This window comes from Ziziphus jujuba, chromosome 3, assembly GCF_031755915.1.
Source record: "Ziziphus jujuba cultivar Dongzao chromosome 3, ASM3175591v1".
NCBI lineage: Eukaryota > Viridiplantae > Streptophyta > Magnoliopsida > Rosales > Rhamnaceae > Ziziphus > Ziziphus jujuba.
The window spans coordinates 15,181,799-15,203,347 of NC_083381.1; the positions used below are offsets into that span (position 1 = coordinate 15,181,799).

At 35.2% G+C, this 21,549-nt stretch overlaps 1 protein-coding gene across 2 annotated transcripts; it reads right to left on the reverse strand.

Moving 5' to 3' along the window:
• Positions 1-283: 283 nt before the first annotated feature.
• Positions 284-16,155, reverse strand: LOC107422438 (protein NO VEIN). 2 transcript variants are annotated; one of them, XM_016031887.4, is made up of 14 exons: positions 15,524-16,155; positions 14,913-15,250; positions 13,924-13,988; positions 13,349-13,827; positions 12,596-12,727; positions 11,260-11,434; positions 9,075-10,831; positions 8,320-8,532; positions 5,109-7,373; positions 4,223-4,335; positions 3,547-3,946; positions 3,152-3,466; positions 2,124-2,381; positions 284-1,693 (listed from the first exon to the last, which is right to left on the reverse strand). In XM_016031887.4, the coding sequence occupies exons 1-14, from the start codon at positions 16,034-16,036 to the stop codon at positions 569-571; spliced, it is 8,148 nt and encodes a 2,715-aa protein (XP_015887373.2). In that variant the 5' UTR covers positions 16,037-16,155; the 3' UTR covers positions 284-568. The 2 variants fall into 2 exon arrangements, with proteins under 2 accessions (XP_015887373.2, XP_015887372.2); XM_016031886.4 differs by having other exon boundaries at positions 13,349-13,988.
• Positions 16,156-21,549: the final 5,394 nt, after the last annotated feature.

The following is a 21,549-nucleotide window of genomic DNA, read 5'->3' on the forward strand; positions in this document are numbered from 1 at the left end:
TATTATTTTTATAAATTATACATTTATTCCATTAGATTTTACATTTCAATGGTCTAAAGGTTAAAAACTTTTCAAACCGAAGAAATTATTCTATGCACGTATGTAATCGAATAAACTTGTTATGATAGAAAAACTATATTAAGATTTATTCATTATGATATATATTTTTTTATTTGAAAGATTTTTTTTTAAAAATAAATTAATGAATTAAGATAAATCCCATTTATCAAGCCAAAAAGTCAACACCAAATTAAATTCAGCCTGTTCCAAGAGGTCAAAAATAAAAAGCTACAAAAAGTAATCACAATTAGAGATAGAGGTTTTACAAGGCAAAACTTCAAAATTTTTTATCTTGTATAATTTTATCTAGCCTTACAAACATGTACATAGGGCGTGCACATTGTATTTAAGGGCGGACTTTTGTGCTCAACACCCTGCCAAGAATATGTCAATAATATATACATTGATACCAACAGAAAGAATTGACTAATACTGCAAAAAACCTTTTCGGCCTAAAAGCTTAGAAAGATTTCAAGTTGATCTTGAAAAGATCCCAAATTTTGTGGTTTTAAGAGACTACGGAAAATTCATTTCCTTGCTTAGGCATCATAACAACCAACTGTAGCCTGCCTAACCTACACAAATTTGCAGGATTCTTAAACACCGAGACCCTTGCAGTGTTATTACCCAATATAACGACATGAGCAATACTGAAAGCGTCGCCTTTCTCCATAGCAAATTGCCATTCCCTCGATGATATCAGGAACCAGTCTTTCCTTGGAGATTTGGTTGATTTGACTTCAATAAACTCTTTGCCGTTTTCCTGGTTTTCCTGATCTTCTATAATTATGTCATAAGGTAGACCCGTCTCGTTTTCTTTGTTAACCCAATTTACATAGGAATTGCTCAATTTCCCAGTGAAATATTTAAAAGCAAGATGCTCACCAAGTCTCCCGGTTAACATTGCCTGCACTGGATTGGGTGTACCAAAACAAAGATCTCTCTTGCTAAAAGTAGATGAACAAGATTCAGGATGCTCAGAGATGGGATTTGAATCAGTGGGATCAAGTTCACTATGCAAATCAGCCTCCTTGTAGACATAGCCACAGTGTTCTAAATTATTGGAGTCCGACAAAATCAAAGCAGTCGATGTTGTAGGTGAATCATCTTCAAAAGTCCAGTCATTATCAATTGAGGTTGGAGTGATGCTATCATTACGGAAAATGCCTTGACAATCATCCTCATCTTTCTTCAGTGAGCTGCCACTAGGGGTTGCAACAGAAGCATTTGTCCTAAAACCATTTGCACGAGCATAAGCAAAACCTGGTGCAGTTTTCCAATCCGCAGGAGGCCAGCTTGAGTGAATTCCGGCTCTCCTTTTGGATTTAGATGTACTTTGCTCATTTGCATTTGTCAACACAACATTCGTCTGGAGCAATTCATCAGTCTCTGGTATCGAAGACACAGATTTAAGGGACCAAATGGATTCTTCATCAGGAAGCTTTGGTATCTTTTGAGTCTTCAAGATAAAAATCTCTGTTTGATCCTCTGTGGAACCTGATTCTGCCATGGTTGTGATCATGTGGAGGAAATTTGCCAAGTGTAATTCAGGAACACCATCAAAAAACATACGAGAAAGCTCCATGAATAAGGTATGAGCATCTGATTCTTCGGTTGTATACAAAATATTACCCTGTTATAAAGGATAAACATAACATTTGAATAAGAACCCTAAAGAACAATTTACATGCCTAACGGCAAGAACCATATAAGGAATCTTTGAAATTGGAGCAATTGACAAAAAACATTAGTTTAGAAATGAGATGTTATCTATTCGTTACACTTGCATTTTGCACTAAACAAAACAAAAATCCCAGAAACAGCATCCATATAGTAATCTGCTGTAAAAAAGTTTTCCCTGTTATCCAAACCTTTTAACATTGATCTAAACCCTGACTACCCATAATACTTTGTAGTTCATTATTATATGGAATGGTTCATCATTATATGGAAAAAGTGCAACTATATTTCATCTGGTTTCTACATTTTTGCAGCACATCAGTTTAAGGTTTACCATAACTACAACTGCTGACATACATGTTATGGAGGATGAAACAACATACCTGCAAAAGACAGGTAGATTCAATTCGCTTATCAGATGCACCACCACAACTCTTTATAACATCCCTGTAGAACAGCTTCTCAACAGCAACTACTTGTAGAGTATTTGGAGCACTGAATCCACACTGCTTGAGTTGAGAGTATTTATCAGGATGTATGCTATACAAGTAGCGCTGAGCATAAGGAAGAGCCCAATTCACAAGTGAAGCTTTCAAGTTGGAGTCTGCTAGACCATAGTATATTGCTTCACGACTTACAACCTGCACATTAACGCACAAGACTCAAAACATGAAAGGAAAACTTATTCTGTTCACTGGAGACAACATCTACATTATATCACAATAATAGATTATATTGTAACATCATCTAACATAACAATGCATGGTGATAGGGCTTGTTTGACATGGTGAACTATTTTAATCCAGTTAGTTCAAAGACATCTTGGCTAGAATTTTAACAAACCAACACACTTAAACTTGCCCCACTGAGGCTAAGCAGGCCCATGCAAAGGGTTGGGACCATGTGACACTTCAACAATACCACCCCTTCCCCCTCCTCCACCCCCTTCCAAAATTTCGAAAGAAGAAAACACCAACTCTCTAAGCCTTCTACTTCATCATCCATTTGTCACTGCCTCCCCAACTACCAGACACCTGTCCTACCTTCCAGATGGCTTACTGCAGCCCTCCAAATCCTCCAAGGCTCCCTCACCCTCTCACAGGCTTCCAATCAACTCCCTTAGTTCCCGTTGTAACCTTCCCTTGTCAATATGCAAACTACAACCACATCAGCACATTCCCCCAAGGTCCAACCAATATCCCAACAATCCCAATCCCACAGCTCTAGTCTAACAATGGAGCTAAGTGTGACTGTGTGGATACAAAAAAATCAAATGCTCTTACGGACAACAAACACGAACTAATGCCATGCACCGATTGAAAAAGTGCAAAGTATTCTACAGCTCAGTACTACAATATCCTGATTTGAAAGGAGAGAGATGGAGGGAGCGAAAAAGACAGAAATATCTTACCTCTGAAAGTGCAGGTATTCCTAAAGTTTTCATGAGGACAGACACTTTAGTTTTAACTGTCTCTTTATCATCCTTGCTCAGTTCACCAAAGTATACAAAATCAATGCCGTCAACATGCTTAAATTTCTTTTTTAACTTCCTATCATCACACCAGCACACAAGACCAAAGGAAGGGTGCACAGAAACCCATTTATCTTGTACAGTAGGAAGCACTGTACACTCGATCTGTTTAAGAGATTCTTTCAAGTAAACAACATCCTCTGGACTCAATCCTGATTTCAGACCTTCAGTCCACTGCAGGAAAACTTTAAAAACCTGAGACATGGAAGGAACACTTAGTCATAGAACAACCTGCAATTAGTGTAGGTAGCATTCAACCTAACTTTATAACTTACAGAAGTAGCTGCCTGTGAAGGCAACTTGACACTGGATAACTGCTGCAGAATCTGAAGGTAACTACGCAGAGGAGGGGACTCATGTACGCCACAGCCAACAACAAAGAAGTCATGAAGGTTTGGATAAAAGCTGTACAATGTCTTGTTCAAGGGGCGAGATAAATCTGCTGAGAGGTGCTGACAATTGATATTCTTCATTTGGTCCATAGCACCAGTTGAATCCTTCCAATGCACTTCATTAGGAGACAGAAACATACCAGACACCACATCCCCATGCTTTGAGCCAGAAAAAAATGGAATAAATATGAAAGGTCCAGAACAAAACTCTTCTGCCAGATCCTTCTTCAAAGTGGTCATTTCATTCCAAATAAATGCGTATAGTTTAGACATTTGCATTATGCTGGGATGAAAAAAAAAACTTAGAATGTCATTTAACTGAGTAGCAACATGAAAAATCAAGCAGACACAGTTAATAAAAGCATCCATACTACTGGGGACATTTGTTCTATCCCATAAGTTAAGCAAGACCAACTGGTCAATGTTAATACCACAAAAAAGAATGGTGACAATATATTCTACAAAACCTAATCCTCATGGCACAAGAAAACACATATCTATCAATTGAAAATGTAGATGTCATGAAAGACTTCAAAAAGTAGGGTTCATAAATGTATACCTGGCTTTGAATGGGGTCTCACATCTTCTCCATAGTTTTATAATTTCAAGAACATCTTCAAGTGTAACTTTAGTCTTAAACCCAATATCACTTACTAACTTTTCACTTCTTACCTGTTCCAAGGGAAAACAAATACAGGAGCAAGGTGATTATAAAAATTTTATGAATAAAGGCAATAATTTCATACATGTGAAAAATGCAATTGTAGTTCTTCCCAAAATTTAAGAGCTAACCAATCATATTTTGTCGTTTAAGCTTTGTTGTCATAGTTGTTATTATCATGCAATACACTATATGATACACATAATATGTATTGTTAATTGTTAGAAACAAAAAAAATGATGTACATCTTATCAATTTCCGAAATTGCAAAGCATCATTCACCCAATGCAGGTACTGCAACCATCAAAATAAACTTTTACTAACACGGTCAATGTCAATCCAACATTTCTCTCCTCCACTTCCCCCTTGCCTCTCTTCTCTCTCTAACATATGCACGGTCATGTGACTGAAGAATTTGTTATATGTACTCACAAGGAAGAGTTGTCCATCTCTTAGACATATTGACATTATGAAAACTAATTGTAATTGGGTTAAACTTTTACACACACCTCATACTAATTATAATTAACAGGCAGTAAACAGGAGGAGGATTTGGAAATCATCAATATACAAACACCAACTTAGCACCTATGTCAACAGAATAATGAATAGAACAATCTATAAATAAAGAAAAACATATGAAAATCACAATAAAGAAAGAAATTGCCAAAGTCTTATTCTAAGAAATCTCAGACCAGTAAAATGTGTTGGGATTTAAAGTATAAATTAAACTACCAAAAAACTACATTGGATAAGTAAATTCACATATAGGCATGCAGCTAACCTTTGGGACAGCATATGGCGCAGATGAACCAAGTATTGATCGAACTGCATCACAATCATGATATAGATCTTTAGGATAGTGAAGCTCACTGTCCATGCTTGATAATACCCACTTTACATCACTGATGCTGCTCATAAATGATGACTTGAACGACTTGCTAACCCCAGCAGATTTAGAAGTGCAGTAACCTGTTGCTTTGTCACTAAAGGAAGAATCCCACAACGTGTCAAGAACCTCTAAGAGATATGCACAACATTTATTGTTACCCTCCCTGCTCACTATGGACATCAAGTCAACCAACTCAGAAGATTCCCAATCTTTGGCAATTGATCCAGGGGAAATCAAGTCTCCCTCTGTCATCAAATTCTTAAATAAAGTGAGAACATCAGCAATGTTCTTCTCAACTTGTGCTACTTTTACAAAATCAGCGATGCCAATTCCTTCAAAAAATTCCCTCCAGTTTGTCAGTCCATATTGAAGCGACTTATTGATTGGATGCTTCAAATAAGAGATGCTGACCTCATTCCAATTAATATCCAGAAAACCAGTCAACTTTTCTATGTTTATAGGATTTCCAAATTCTTTACTGAAATGAATTGAAACTTCAGCCGGTCGCTTAAAGCCGTTATTTGTTAAAATGTAAGCTTTATTTCGCAATTCTGAGATTATTGACTCCCTTTCAACATGACAATCAGAGCAGTTTGACTGTAGGTGGTACATCACAAAACAAACATATTCTATCATCAAATTCTCATCCCCATCTTCAATTCTCTCAGCAGATATCGCTGGCAGTATATGCACCTTGATGATTTCATGCGCAGACAAACGCTCAATGCCAACTTTATAAAGCATTCTGTTTAGTTTATCAACCATAGTCAAATCAACATGTGAACCATCAGGAGATGATGCAGTTAGGAGGGCAGGACTTACAATCCGAAGTTTAGCATATAAATTTGGGAAAGATTCAAGTCCATGGTCACCTTCAAAACCAGTGGATAAGGCATCAAAATGTAACCAAATTGTACCTTCATTTACTGTGCCATATCTACCATCTGAGAGAGGAATACAGGGAATTCTTCGAAGGTCATTTATAAATTCTAGTTCAACTCCAGGACCTAATGAAGCTCTGTCAGAGGAATCTACCAACATTGAATAAAGTGCAATTAGACAAGAGGACAACCAGCCAAGGCCCATTGATTTGAGGCCATTTTCTGTGTGACATAAGGAAGACATAACTCGAAGTAGAATTTTGGGTCCATATTCCTCAATACCCAGTGCCATTGCAAGTGCATCAGACAAAACTATATTCTTATCCAAGAATCCAAGGCCTAGGTGCTCACGAAGTAATCCATCAGGAAGAAGATAGCGGGCTTGCTCATTCCAACCTCTGACAACCTTGCAAGGAGGAACCCATTCATTGTGGTATCCCTCCCAAAGTAAACAGTTAGACACGCGTAACTTAGAAATAATCAATCGTGGAAGAACAGAAAAAAAGCCATGCGCTTCCCCAACAAGTGGAACAAAGCTCATGTAAGCTGCAACAGCTCTTCCTGGATTTTCTCTAAAATATGGAAGAGCACAAAAAGATCTCTCTGCCTTGACAAACAAACCTGGAAATTCTGACAATAACCACTGGTTCCATGGGCTATCTCCATCCACTTCCTCTCTTGATGAAGGAAGAACGAAATCACCCTGAAGGATAAATTTCAGGCCATAAGTTCTTAGAGGAAGAAAAGCAAAAACAGGCTGCTGAACCAAGTGTGGACTATAACCACCATTTTCTAATTCCAGCAGGGTAAATGCAATCGAGATTTCTGTCATTTGTACATCACGGCGAATAAAATCTGCCTGTAACTTCTGAGAAACAACAAACCATGTCATTTTATCATTCCCATGTGAGACTTTAACAATACCATCTCCCACAATTTCTTTTCTCATGACAGTGAATGAATCTTCAGGCAAGTTTCTAAACTTGATACACTGGAGGCGGTGAAGAAAGAGTAACAAAGATGGATGAAGATCCGAAAACATGGAAATTATGTTTTTCATGGCAGTTCCTTCTTTTAGTCTAGATCTAAAAGGAAGCACAATGCAAGTGTTCCAGCTATTACATTCCAATTGATCATCACCACTATATGCAAGCCTACTAAACAAGCCAATATCACAAGAAGGTATAATTGTTGGCAAAATGAAACCAATCTGACCCTCAGTTATATCAAACTTAACATGAAACCCGTTGGAATGAATCTCTGGAGCATCTGTCACCTGCAGAAAGACCAGCACATATCAATGAGAATTTACAATTAAAATATTATAGGCAAGACAATTCACATCTATAAGGCAAACTGAATTCGTTAGCTCAAAGCATGAAGCACAAGCCTTTTTAATCTATATAATGGAATCTGTCATTTTTCCACAAGGTTATAAACAAAGTTTCTTTTTGTTAATGAAATGAAACATCCCCAACATGCAAATAATCTCCAAAATAATTTTCTTTTTTTTACGCAACCATTTGAGTTATTAAATGACACCAATAATATCTATAATATTATCCACTAATAGTAAATCGTCTTGCTCCAAAAAACTTAACTTTATTCTACAAATTTTACTGGTCTTGAAGATAAGATTTATAACCATGTTCAATTACTCAAAATCTTCGCCTGATAACAGTTTCACTAGTATCAGGTTAAATATGATCTCGTTTAACTAGGTAAACAGAGTATTTTTCATACATCATACCACAAGAAGTCAATAAATTGATTGGCGATTGCTAGAGCCCAAATATTTCACACAAACATAGTTCCAACTCCTTTTTTTTTTTTTTTTTTTTTTTTTTTTCCCTCCTTCCATGTTCTTTGCTTAAGAATGGTAATGACGATAAGTTAAGAAAATAAGAGATGGAGGAGTTATGTAAATCAATGGAGAAAGGAACACCTCCTTTAAGAAAAAATTTCTATAACATCTTAAACAAAGACAACTAATTGCATAAGAATAATGGCAGCTTGGATCAATAGAAAAGTAAAAATCAATTCCAGTAAGGCCTATATGGTATATTTCATATGCTATATGATATTGTCACTTTGAGCCACAAACTCTTAAGCAACCAGAGCATCTTTGCACAATTATACTGAGTATTCAGAGCATGTAAGAGAAAGTGAGAAAGATGGGGAAATAGAGAATGATAAAAGTATCAGTATTTTTTTCAACATACCCGAAATACTGATTTAAACCCAATACCCTTCTGGCCTATATATCCAGCATTAGATCCCTTTTTTGTTGAATTCCCAACATCGCACAGCGCCCTAATATTGTGGGCAGAGAAACCTCGCTCATTATTTAAAACAATGATACTTGAATCTTGAAGTATGAATGTTAGAGTTGGCTCCACATATTCTGGGTAGACATTATCATCAGCATTCTGGACCTGAAGAAATAAAGAGCAAAACAGCTTTGAAACATCACAAACTCATAAAGTACTCTTCTCTAAAGTCAAACTGGATCACAGTATCAATCATATAATAATTGTATAGACTTTGTTAGGGTGGAAAAAAAACATAATTGCAAAATATATAAGGTATTATTACTGGCCTAAAATTACTAGAAATAGATATAAATCTTGTACATGCAGGACAGTAAATTATCTAAACATTGGATTATTAAGGTTCAAACACAAGACTACACACACAATATGAGTTCTGACAACATGCTAGGTTACCATAAATCTCAAAAGAGCTTGAGGTACTAGAAAGTGGTTCCAATAGAAAGTGGTTCCAACTATCCAACATCAAGCCAAGGCCAAACATACTTAGCACATTAAAAAGTTCATATTGTAAGCAAAAGTTACATGACAAAAATATGAGGTACCACCAAGCATAATATGAGATAAATGAAAAAGCGAAACAGTAGCAATGGACAAATGAACAATCCCGTGAAAACTTAAGAGTAAGAAAGATTAAGTGCCCTTACCAACTCAAGAAGAAAATGTGAATCCTGAGAATATAATTCCTGTGAAAGGCAGTGCAATGCTCTCCCTAAGCGAGCATGCTGTTTCCTTACCATGCTACTCTCAGCCTCCGGAAGGCTTGGATCCAGACCAAATTCATCTCTCCTGATAGACTCAATGACAAGGGCTGCATCTTCACGCTCACCAATTTCAGAAAGATGTTTCGTGTCCCTACCAATTCTAGCATCTGCACCACTGATCACAGAACTAACCTTGGTACATTGTCCATTGTGTCCATCATCCCCAACAGATCCACCTATCCCTGATTCAGATGTGAAAGACTTATCTGATGTATCTTGGTTACATCTTGAGTCTAACTGTATTTCAGATCTAGCTGCTGTCAAGCATGAACCTGTAGGCATGACCATATCAGTAGCATCATTCGAACAAAATGCATGGTAATCATCAATCCATTCCATTACCCCATGAGATAATCCTATTTCATGAAGCATCAGACGTTCTGTTTTGCTGCATTCACATAAAATGGCCGAAGCAGCATCTTTTATGATGGATCGCATCCCAAAAAGAAATATATCAGCAGCAAATCCACAGAATTCTGCAGGTAGATATTTAAGACTGTCAAGGACAAACCTTGATATAGAAGCTACTGCAATATCCGTTTTGCTCAAGTTGTTGTCTAAATCGCTTCCAAAATTACCAATGCCAACTTTAGATATTTCCTCCGTGCAAGACATTTTTCCATGAAGCACAGGATTTGCACTGTCATTTAAATCAATACCATCGAGAGAATTTTTCAAGATCACTTTAAATGCATATTGTGCATGGCATTTCAAAAGGGATTCAGGAACATGCTTTTCTCCCCCGACCACAGAGAACAGAGATAACAACTGCACCGCAGTTTGGAAAGGGCATCCTTTAATTGCAGCTTCCAAGAATGATTCTACAGTAGCTGAATGATCTATTCGAATCACCTTCCCATCTCTGGTCACCAAACATAAAAGTGCATCTGTCGTGACTTCATTTAATAACCAAGGTACAAGAGGACCAAGAGAGGGAGCAAACAAAAGGTCCCAATGTGACCATAAGTTTAAATCTGACAACATTGGAGCCTTCAGTAAGACTTTAACTGCATCCTTAGACGTAGAAGCTACAGGGATTCTTGCTATCTGGCCACCATGAAGTCCCACCGAAGCGCTCTCAACTAAGTCATTCTCATATTGGGCTAACGAATCCACAGCATCACTTGTTCCATGTAATGTTACAGAAAATACAACAGATTTAGAAATTACGTTATTTTTATTCTTCAACACAATACTTGAAAAGTCTTCCAGAGAACCATTTTCAGTAACTTCGAAACTAATGAATGGGAACTGTCTCATAAGCAGCAAAGATATATTCTGCTTGGTAATTTTTCCATTCTCCCATAAATTATTTGAAGCTTGTGATACTAATACAACCAACTGGTGATTCATCATGCAAACCTCCAAGGGAGGTTTCTCACCTATGTCACCAATTAAGAAGTTCCACAACCCTCGTGGTAGCAGAGAGAGATATTTTTCTAAAAATAGTGGAAAATTCCCATAACCAAGGGATCTAAACTCCTTGACAGAAAATTGTTCCATCAGCCAATGCTCACAGTTGTAAAGGTTCCTGAAGAGGATAAATAATTTCTCCATACGAGATTTCTTGTTGTTTTGGATGTCATGATCAAGTTCAGGATATGTTGCTATTTTACTGATAATATCTTCCACTGAAACACCTGTGGAATTCAATGGCAAAACATTTTTTCTTATTGCATGTATTCACGATCATACTTCAAAAACTAAAGACCAAAACTTTAAAAACAAAATAAATAAATAAATAAATAAATAAAAACATAAAAAATTATGATGACAAAAGTTAATTTAAATTATTGGCACCGTATTATCCTCACTGGTTTATTCTTCACAGTAAAAATGGTGACTATAAATCATTAGTTGTTGCAGTGAGTAATGGCATTTTGTGCTATGTAGTAGATTGTTGTAACTTTTCTGCCTCAGATTTTTCTTCTTCTTCTTCTTCTTTTATTTATTTATTATTATTATTATTATTATGTTTTTTTGTCAAATAGAAATGATGATGACAAAAATGCACAGCAATAAACTAATTTTCAGCAAAGTCAAACTTGTGGAAGAAAATATTACTCACTGTGTGGATGCTCATCTAAGTGTTCAGCAATTTCTACTGTGTTCTTCAAACTTGGTTCAACAGTTATACGTTCAGACTCGGGATCCCCATCAAATGTTTTAGTTAAATTATTTTGACTGATTGTTTGGAAAGTATCATAAATGCTATCCCACATTCCCCTTTTGATAGATGAAACCTGAAACATTGATGAAGCAAGTTCACAACTATTGATATCATATATTTCCATCAAAATGGTTAAGGCATGTGCCACTTACTCAATATACATATAGAAACATATAATTTAAGTATACAATCAAACACAAAGAAACTCAAATGAAAAGAAGATTTGCTAACTTCTCTTTCTTTTCTTTTTTTTTCTCTGATTTAAATACCAAAGGGCTACAACCTAAGTACACTGCAAATATATCAAAATCACAAAGCAAAACACCCTCCGTGGTTCCAAATACTTGATGAAAAAGAACTGTTTTCTGGTTAAAAGAAATATTTTCTATATCATTAGTTAAATTCTACATGAAAATATGTTCAAGATTGTTAAAAGAAATATTTTATATATCATTAATTAAATTCTATGTGAAAATATGTTTACACTACGGTCTTGTTCATTCTCCAAGATCAAATCGAACAGAACTATTAGTTATTAAAATCAGTATATGGGGCTAAAATAAGAATTCTAAATTCCTAAAAAACAAAAAATATGACACATATTTATTCCTTTAGGTACTTTCCAGCATTAATTTCCATAAATTTGTATATCTAACCAAGACAATAATACTAATAATAACGGTGATAATAATAATAACAATAATGATAATGATGATGATGATAATATTAATAAGAGAAACCAAGGGAAGACTGAGCAACATTAAGATTATATAACCATATCAAAGGTCATTCTATGATAGATCTAAATTGATACATTTGCCAGTACCAACGGTAGCATTAAATGGCAGACATCATTAATGGACCAAGGTACAGGAAAATGGAGGTTGACCATGATTAATTGATATAAATCGAGACCAAACTTGAACTGTGGATTCCATCTATCCTCTGTTAGATAGACATCTATAAATTACAATATAAATTATAGAACTGATATAATTATTTATTGATTTCTTATCCAGAAACTGTTTTCCACTTTTCAGAAATGTCATTTGCTTGAATTTTTAAAATGACTTGCCATATGCCAACCAACAGAACGACATATTAACTCTGACCTTTGCCATACAGTATGCGTAAATAAGATACTGGAAAAGAAATAATAATAACCAAACCAAATAATATATTATACTAATGCAATAAGCCTACAGATAAACAGGAAATTGACTTGTCTACTTACAGCAACATTCAGCAACCCAATGAATGGATAAGATGAAAATATGAATTTTATTTTCTTCCGCAGTGCATTTGTTATCCTAAATTTCCTCCCCAGCTGATTTTGTATGATAAAATGAAGCATCTTCTCAAACACCTACAAGTATCAGGAGAAAGTAACCCAAAACCAATATTTGTTATAACAATCATACAAAAAACCTACATTTAAAAATAATAATAATGATAAACCAAAAAGCCACAATAAAGCCAATAAACAAGACAAGAAAAATATGAATCAAGATATGACAGAATCTAATATATATCAACAAACAATTTTTAAAACAAGCATAAAAGCCACTGTTTTATTGGATAAAATATGTTGGTCCACACAAGATGTATGTACTCAATATCTTAACATTCTTATCCCTATTCTTTTAATTTACATTTTTCTTTTTTCTTCATACATCGCATGTACTCATCAACAATAAATACATGTCAAAATAAGAAATTGGATATAAAATATGATATAATGGGGCCAAAAAAGAAAAGAGGAAGGATATCCACCTTTCTTAGGGTACTGAAGAAAATTAGAGACAAGCAGGTGAATAAAGGAGGCATAATGCTCCTCATGGTATTATGCAATTAAATCTACACCAACCCATGCTCTAAGAACACCAAGTGCTTTGTAAAACATGCATGGGTACTCTAATAATTTTGTGATCATACAAGGCGTTCTTATAATCAGAACTTGTGCAAACTGATAAGATCATGAGCATACCTCGGTAACTGTATGTCCTATACACACTTCCTTCCAGGTTGATATGAAGCTCCCCAAAGAATCATTGGCCATTGAAAAATCTGCCATATGGTTAAACTTCTTGGTTTTAGGACTATTCTCAGAAGGAAGAACACTTTTCTCTATGACGTTTGGATTGTCATATTTTCTTTGCTTTTTAGCTGGTACACCATCCTGATAGTTCCTTTGGATAGCACTAGCTGGAGAAAGGCCACTACAGCTTTCACCTTTCAATCCAAGCCGTTTCATCTCTTCGGTTGCAGACGGGTAAGGACAACTACTTATTTGTTCAGAACTCTTAATGGATTGTGATGAGAAATCCATATGACCTCCACTAACAGAGTCATTATCATCATCATACTTACAATCATCAGTTTGTTCATCCTCTGAGCTTGTTGAATCAAATTTTATGTGCTTGCCACAAAAGTTCTTGTTCACGTGTGAGAAGTTTTCAACACGCTCTGAAATGGCATTGAAACGTTCATCTAGTAACTTTTTCTGTGAGGGAGAAAGAGGGCGCTTTCTGCATTTCTTGTCAAATTTTGGTTCAGATGTACCTTGATGTTTCTTTAGAACAGCACTCTCTGAATTCCTGGCCTTTGAGATTGCAGAAATATGCATCCTATTACCACAACATTTTCAGAAAAAGTATGTGTGACCCTAAGGGAAGTTCAAAACAAAGATGCAGCTCCACAAAATATATTGATTAAAAAAATAACAGGTAATGCAGCCAAACATTTACAAAATATAGAAAAAATCAACTTGATACAGAGAGCATGCTTTAAACAATGATTATGTGCACTACAGATAAGGAAAAGTAACATCCAAATAAGTTTCTACACATATAATATGCATGATGGAATTTCAAAGAGAGAAAAATAAAAAAGCAAAAACAAGAGAGAAAAATACAAAACAAACAATCAATAAACCAATTGCAAATACAATCCATCCCCAAACACCAAATAAGAACAATACAACTAAGTTTCTGGAATCGACTTAAAGGAAAATAGTAGAAAGAAATTCTTGGGAGAAAAATTAAACAGTCCAAGTTAATATCCTAGAATTTCTCCTACATCACACAAGCATTGTAGACAATCCGATAAACTAGAAGACCCAAACAAAGTATCAAACAGAATTACCTAGAAGCACTAGGGATGGAACATACATTACATTGAGATATAGTTGAAATATGATAACAAATAATAACACAAAAAGAATAGAGATCTGACACCCAAAATTCAAAAATGGATTTGACAATAAATTAAAAATATTAAAACACAAATTCAACAAATAGTCAATGCTCCATTATGTGCATATCTTTCAGGAAAGAATAAGAGTATAAAAGTGCTATTCTAATCAAATTAAAAACCTCAACAAAGAAATGCTTATTAACTAGTCATTTTTGGATCAAAGTTCACCACACCATTAGAAGAGCAAATAAGGTTCATAATTCATAAAATTCTAAACCTAATGTCCAGTCATCAACAAAATGCAATGTCCTTTTGTACAAAATACCAAAACATCAAAGTAGTAGGAGAATACATACCCCAAGCTTTGAATTCGTATACCAAGCTTTTCCTTGCCTGAAACTGATCGCTTCTTACAGATGAAATCCAAAAATTCATCAACTTTAATATCTTTATTTTTACTAGAGTACATGAATCGATTAAGCAAAGCTATTATTTCTTCACTAGTTATCTTAAATACTTCAGTTGTATCTAAATTAACTGAGAAATAATGCTGAACTAGCGGGTGTCTCAAAAAAGGACCCAATTCCAGCTCTTCAAACTGCCCAATGGCCTCATTGTCGCATATTGCCACTTCCAAATCGTACAATGACGTAATTCTACGGACCGCAACAAAGCAATTGATAAATGCATTTATCTGAACACCAATAAATAAAATAAAATCAGATGGAAACTCACTACAAATTCCTTTCTAATCCCGACCTATAGTTCTTAGCCAATCATGATCCAGTGAACATACGATTTTTTTTACAATGCAACAATATCCAACTAATTATATGCCTCCAGAGTTCAATACCCTTTTTACTTCCATCACCAAATGTTTTCCACACACTTTCCCACTAACCAACCAAGGGAATGGAAAAACAATAAAAAAAAAACGAAAATACAATTGAGAAGCTGTAACATTTACCTTAGCTTCAATGTGTATTAAGCTGCGAAGAGACGGCACTTGCTGCATTTGAAACCCCAAAGAGCCCCAGTTATCAATCTGAAGCATCAGAAGCGCCGACTGAGAAACCTTCCACGCCGTTACGCTTTCTCCGGCGGCCAGAAGGTCTCGCCGAGCCTTCACAACGGCACGATCGACCATCTCAATCAGTTCCCTCAAGTTCTGAGAAGGCTGAGGCTGATGAAACCCCGGACTCGGAAACTGCTGGAGTGGAAATCCACCATTTTGGTTCTGATACTGCTGTTGTGGTTGAGTATAAACAACGTTAGGGTTTGCAGGTTGAAACGGCGGCATATTGTTAGGGCTCGGAGCTTGAAACCTCTGCGGCATATTGTTAGTAGGGTTTGGAGCTTGAAACCTCTGCGGCATGTTGTTTGGGTTTGAAGCTTGAAAAGGCCGCCGCTGCTGCTGCTGCCTCCGGCCGCCGCCGCCGCCGGCGGTAGGACGGAATCTAGAAGGGTGGTTTCCGCGCATGGCCGGAGAAGAAGAAGAAGAAGAAAGGGTGGGAAAGATGAAGAAGAGAAAGTGTTTGTATTTATATGTATTTTGTATGCATAGGTTTTTGGAGAGTTGTGGCGGTGCCCTGTGTTTGAAGTCAACGTTTGACAACGGTCTGACCGAGCTGAAGATGTTTTTGAATATTTGGCTTTTAACAAATTTTAGCGACTTTTTTTATTTTTATTTTTGAAAATTTAACAAAATTTTTCACGGAAAAGGCCAAAAATTCCTACTCCTATTTAAAATTGAAAAATTGGTTAACAAACGGCCTGGTATTAAATAAATGGTAACTTTCTCATTCTTACAAATATATATATATATATATACACACATATAATTGAGAAAATCGATTAATTCATCTAATTTAGTTTTAAAACAGTAATAGGATTAGACAGCATAATTAATTTAATATGGTTAGCAAAACACTAAAAGAGATACATATTGATTTTGGTTTATGGTTCAATTTTTTTTTTTTTTTGAAAATAGTTTATGATTCAATTAAAAATAATGAAAATAAATTTGTTATAATTCATTTTTGGATCAAATGCATAGAACCTTCCTAAACTTATTAACTAGTTAAAATTAGCCTCCAAATGTTATTAAAACATAAGTAAACTATGGATGAAGTGAGAAACCATCAAAATTTGAATTAACAATATTTAGTAAAAGTATATTACTTCGTATATATTGTAAAAGCAATACATATCCTTGTTTGTTTTTCTTATTTTAATTAAAACAAAAATAAAAATAAAAATAAAATAAAAATAAAAGGCAACCAACCTTCCATTCAAGTTCCATTCGTGATCCAACATCTTTAGCATGCCGTGTCTTAAAAGGAAAGTATTTTCCAGATGGCTCTTTCTGGACAGCAAAGTTAGGGAGGAATCGTTCTCATCTCTGGAGGAGTTTGGTCTGGGGAAAGAGGTTTTAGAATTGGATGGTATCTGGCGTGTGGGGAATGGTGCCTCCATTCGGGTGTATAAGGATCCTTGGATTCCAAGAAAGGGCTCTTTGCATGTTCTTTCTCCACGGTCCCTGCCTGAAGACACTAGAGTGGATTGGTTGTTTACAGCAACTGAAGCATGGAATATCCCATTACTACGATCTGTGTTTAATTTAGAGGAAGCTTCAATTATTCAGCATTTATCTATTGGGGGTCCTGCATGTCCAGATCTGTTCGCTTGGTTTCATCATTCGCGGGGCATCTATTCCATAAAATCAGGATATTGGGTAGCCAGAAAATTAGGAGTCAGAAGAATAGTGGGAAGTTCGAGTAACTCTTGTTCACAACAATGGTGGTCTAAGCTTTGGTGTCTATTTAATCCCACATAAAGGCAATGCCTTACCATGTATGTACAATCTTGCAAGGAGACTTCCGAATGTTTCAACTTTATGTCCTATCTGTGCAAGTGCTGATGAAATGGTTCTTCATGCGCTGTGGGGCTGTTTTGCTGCTAAAAGAGTTTGGAAGGAACTAGACTTCTATAATTGCATTAAGCATAGCCTGCATGATTCTTTTGTTTCTCTTTGCTGCTCTGTTTTTTCTAGTCCATCATCTATGCAGCAAGAACAATTTGCATGGGTTATATGGAGTCTGTGGAATAGGCGAAACTCTTATGTACATGGTAATATTGTGAAAAGTGATAAAAACCTTCTGGATGGTGTGGTTATGTTACAGACTGAATATAAGGAGGCTAATAGTTTATCACTAACACATGCTATGCCAACTAGCAAAATATGCTGGACTCCACCACTTGGGAATTGCTTGAAGATAAATATGGATGCTGCCTTACAGGTTAATTCTGGTCTTGTGGGTATTGGAGTGGTAGTTTGAAATTGTAGAGGTGAGTTATTAGGAGTTTTAGCTATGCCAATCACAAATTGCTGGAGTGTTCTTTCTGCAGAACTGATGGCCATCTGTGAAGGTATTTATTTTTGTCTTCAGGCTGGTTTCTTTAATGGGGATATCATAAGTGATTCCATGACGGCAGCAACGTTGGTTCAACAGTCCACTGATAGTTTGGATAAGAATTGTTTTTTAGTGGATGAAATTAAATCTTTGCTTTTACATCATTCTGCTTTTTCATGTACTTTTGTTGGCAGAGCTGCTAATATGGTGGTCGCACGTACACTTGCCAAACATGCTGTGCATTTAGCTTCGTTTGAGTCTTGGTTAGAGGTGGGCCCTGCGTGGCTTGATCCTTTAACTCTGGCTGACTTGTACTCATCTGTTGATGCTCATTAATAATACTTCCTTTTCTTTCCAAAAAAAAAAAAAAAAGTTTCAAGTTGCCTCTTAAAATTATTTATTTATTTTATTTTATTTTATTTTATTTTTGTCTTTCAAGTTGCCTCTTAAACTTTTTCGTGAAAATAGAAAATTTTCAATAATGTCACTTTAGCATCTTTATTACTTATTATTATTATTATTTGGTTAGATTTTGTGAACTTGACATATGATTATTCAAAATGATTACTTGAATAAATAAAAATAAATGTTTAAACCAACAAAATAGTTTGCAACATAATTGTTAACAAAACCAACAAACCAATTTATTTTGGATATTATCTATCAATTTTTTTTAAAATTTACTGAAGAAAAGTTTTTATTTTAACATACTTTATTTAATGAGAAAATCAATTTTGCCAAATGGTAAGAGATTGCGCAAAATGACCAGTTAATAAGCATTTCGATTTAAAGGATTAATATCTAGAAAAGAATAATATGTAAATAATTTTGATTTCATTGATTAATTTGATACCAATTGTTTTAGTTGTATATGGTGCAAGGAGTTTTTATATAGTTTGCCCCTACTTTTGTATGCACATTCTTAAAAATTTTGTACATTTAATGTTCAATTTGATTTTTTTTTTTTTGGGAGATTTTATTTGATGCTGTGATTCTTCAGCGTATAATATTAACTTCATTCCAAAATGATTAGATTCAATCAAAAATTAGTTTCAATTCCAGTTTAAAAAATTTCCTAAAAAGTTTTTTTTTCCCTTAAAAAAATTCCTAAAAAGGTTATATAGAGCAAGGATCCATGTGTATTCACATTGAAAGTTACATATGCAAATGGTATCTCTTTGTATATTCACTTTTGAAAGCTGGAAACAAAGGTCTTTTACAAACATAACATAATAGTTCTCCATCAATTGGCCCTTTCACAATTGTATGCATATGACTTGTGGATGGTTCAAAGGCAATCTTAGAAACATGGGTTGGATTCCAATAGGGGAAAATTAAAAAATGGTAGGGCAAGATATTAAAGTGATAAACCCAAAACAGCATGATAATTATCAAATTGTTAAACAAATTGCTTAAGAAACACCGTCGCCACCATCCACCCCCACGTGTTCACTTACATCTTCAGTTCACTTTATCTATACATCAATGTCCTCCAATTGAGGAGAAAAGGGCCTTATAATCTCAGGGAAAAAGCTAACAATGTAGAAATACAAAGGAAAAAACATAAAATAACAATGGATAACATTTTTCACTTAAGCATCCAAATTTTCATCTTTTAGATAGTATCTCACAAATAAAACTCAAAAATTGAATAAAAGGGTGAACAGGATTGTCAATTTTTGCCATCGATGGAAGGTTTTTGCACGATTTCAAATGCATATGCCCAAGAATACCATATGTATTTTTGTAAGATTTGCTATATGAATCATTTGACTAGGAAGCAAAAGAGTCCTTGATTGACACATATAACAGTTTTATGTCCACAACAATAGAAGAAAATGAAAAAAACAGAACCAAACAAATACACTTTTCTTGAAACTAACTACTTTTTATGTGAGTGCGACACTTTCTAGTACGTGGGGGCAGGTTGAAAGAAAACCCAGTCAGAATGGTTTATTGAAATCTAATACCGTAGAAGAAAAGTCTGAGCCATATCTTGTATTGTGAAACTGGAACCCATGGAATGAAAGTTACTTTGCACTAAACCCCTGCTAATATAAGCCACGAGCCGAGCAATGGCAACTCCAAAACTAGACCCTTCTTTTCTCTTAGAAGGGGTGGGGAGCTAATATCTAAAAGTTTTTAAACAACTTCACGCAAGAAGTTCTTGCAGATTACCAAGTACAGAAAAATTATGCGGATCTATAAACATCCTTGATGGATTAGGATTAAATATGGAATATAACATCACACAACCATTACATGTATGCAATAAATGGCACTATGAAGGGTTCAACAAAGTTCTTACCTCCATGAACTGTAGTATAAAATCGATGAGCTTGTGTTTGTGCATCTCCTCAACAGTGGTAGTTTATTATAAGAAAGCTAATGTCATAACCCTGCACAGAAACAAAGAGGCACCAATAATGACAAGACAAGTCGTCAAGTAAATCAAATGAATTGTAGGAACCTGTTATCTTGACATAACAACCCTGCAAATTCATCCAAAATTTCCAGAGTAGTAACTTTAACTTTTCAAGCACTGCAAATTAAAAAAAATATAATTTCATCTCCATGAGGTAAGACATACATACGTACCTGTATAGGTTTTCTCCTTAATACCTGAAACACTTCCGCACTCATCTATAAAAAAATTAAAGCATAAGCAGAAATGAAATAGGACAAAGATTGCAATTCTTGGTAACAATGCTTTGACATGTGCAACAAGATCATCTATGTGGTTTGACTAACATCATGTAAGTAATGAAGAGATTTTCTATTAGGGCCATTACAACAAGGAACCAAACCAACGTTAAGTTCACCACAAAAGAAGCAGAACTCTCATCTATGCGGTTTGACTAACATCATGTAAGTAATGAAGAGATTTTCTATAGGGGCCATTGCAACAAGAAACCAAACCAACGTTTAACTTCACCACACAAGAAGCAGAACTCTGCATTCTGTGTGCCCATTTTGCACTACAATTCACAAAACAAACACATAATAAATAGTTCCATGTGACCAAAGAACAAGGAGCTTATAATCTAAAGATTTAGATCCAAAAGAGATGCTTAACACCTTCAGAAGTCTGCTTATATCATTACCTCCCGTACATGCTGTACAATTCACAGCAGCATCAGTTAACAAAGATCAGGTTCTTCGTTTGCATCCAGAAGCCTCTCCAGGATACGAAGAGCCACCAGATAGATTTAGGAATGACCATGTGAATAGGTAACGAAGCCTACCTAGCCATGTTACGGTGTATGGTAAGGCAATCAACTTACTCCTCATCTTCTCTCCCTTTTGCTGATTGATCCATGATAAGCAGGAATTCTGGATATTATTTTGAGAAAATTTCTGCTATGGTTCTAAATACTTCTTTATTTCTGTTGCATATTCCATTATGGTATATCATTTAAAAAACTCTTTGAACCATTGCGTCGGTTGAACCCATAGAAGAGAAAAACTCTTACTTAATACAAAAGACTTCAAAAACATACGCTAAAAATTACCGAGAAAACCAGATTTATTATGGAAAAAAAAAAAAAAAGTGTAGGTCTGTTGGGCTGAAAGAAAAAGT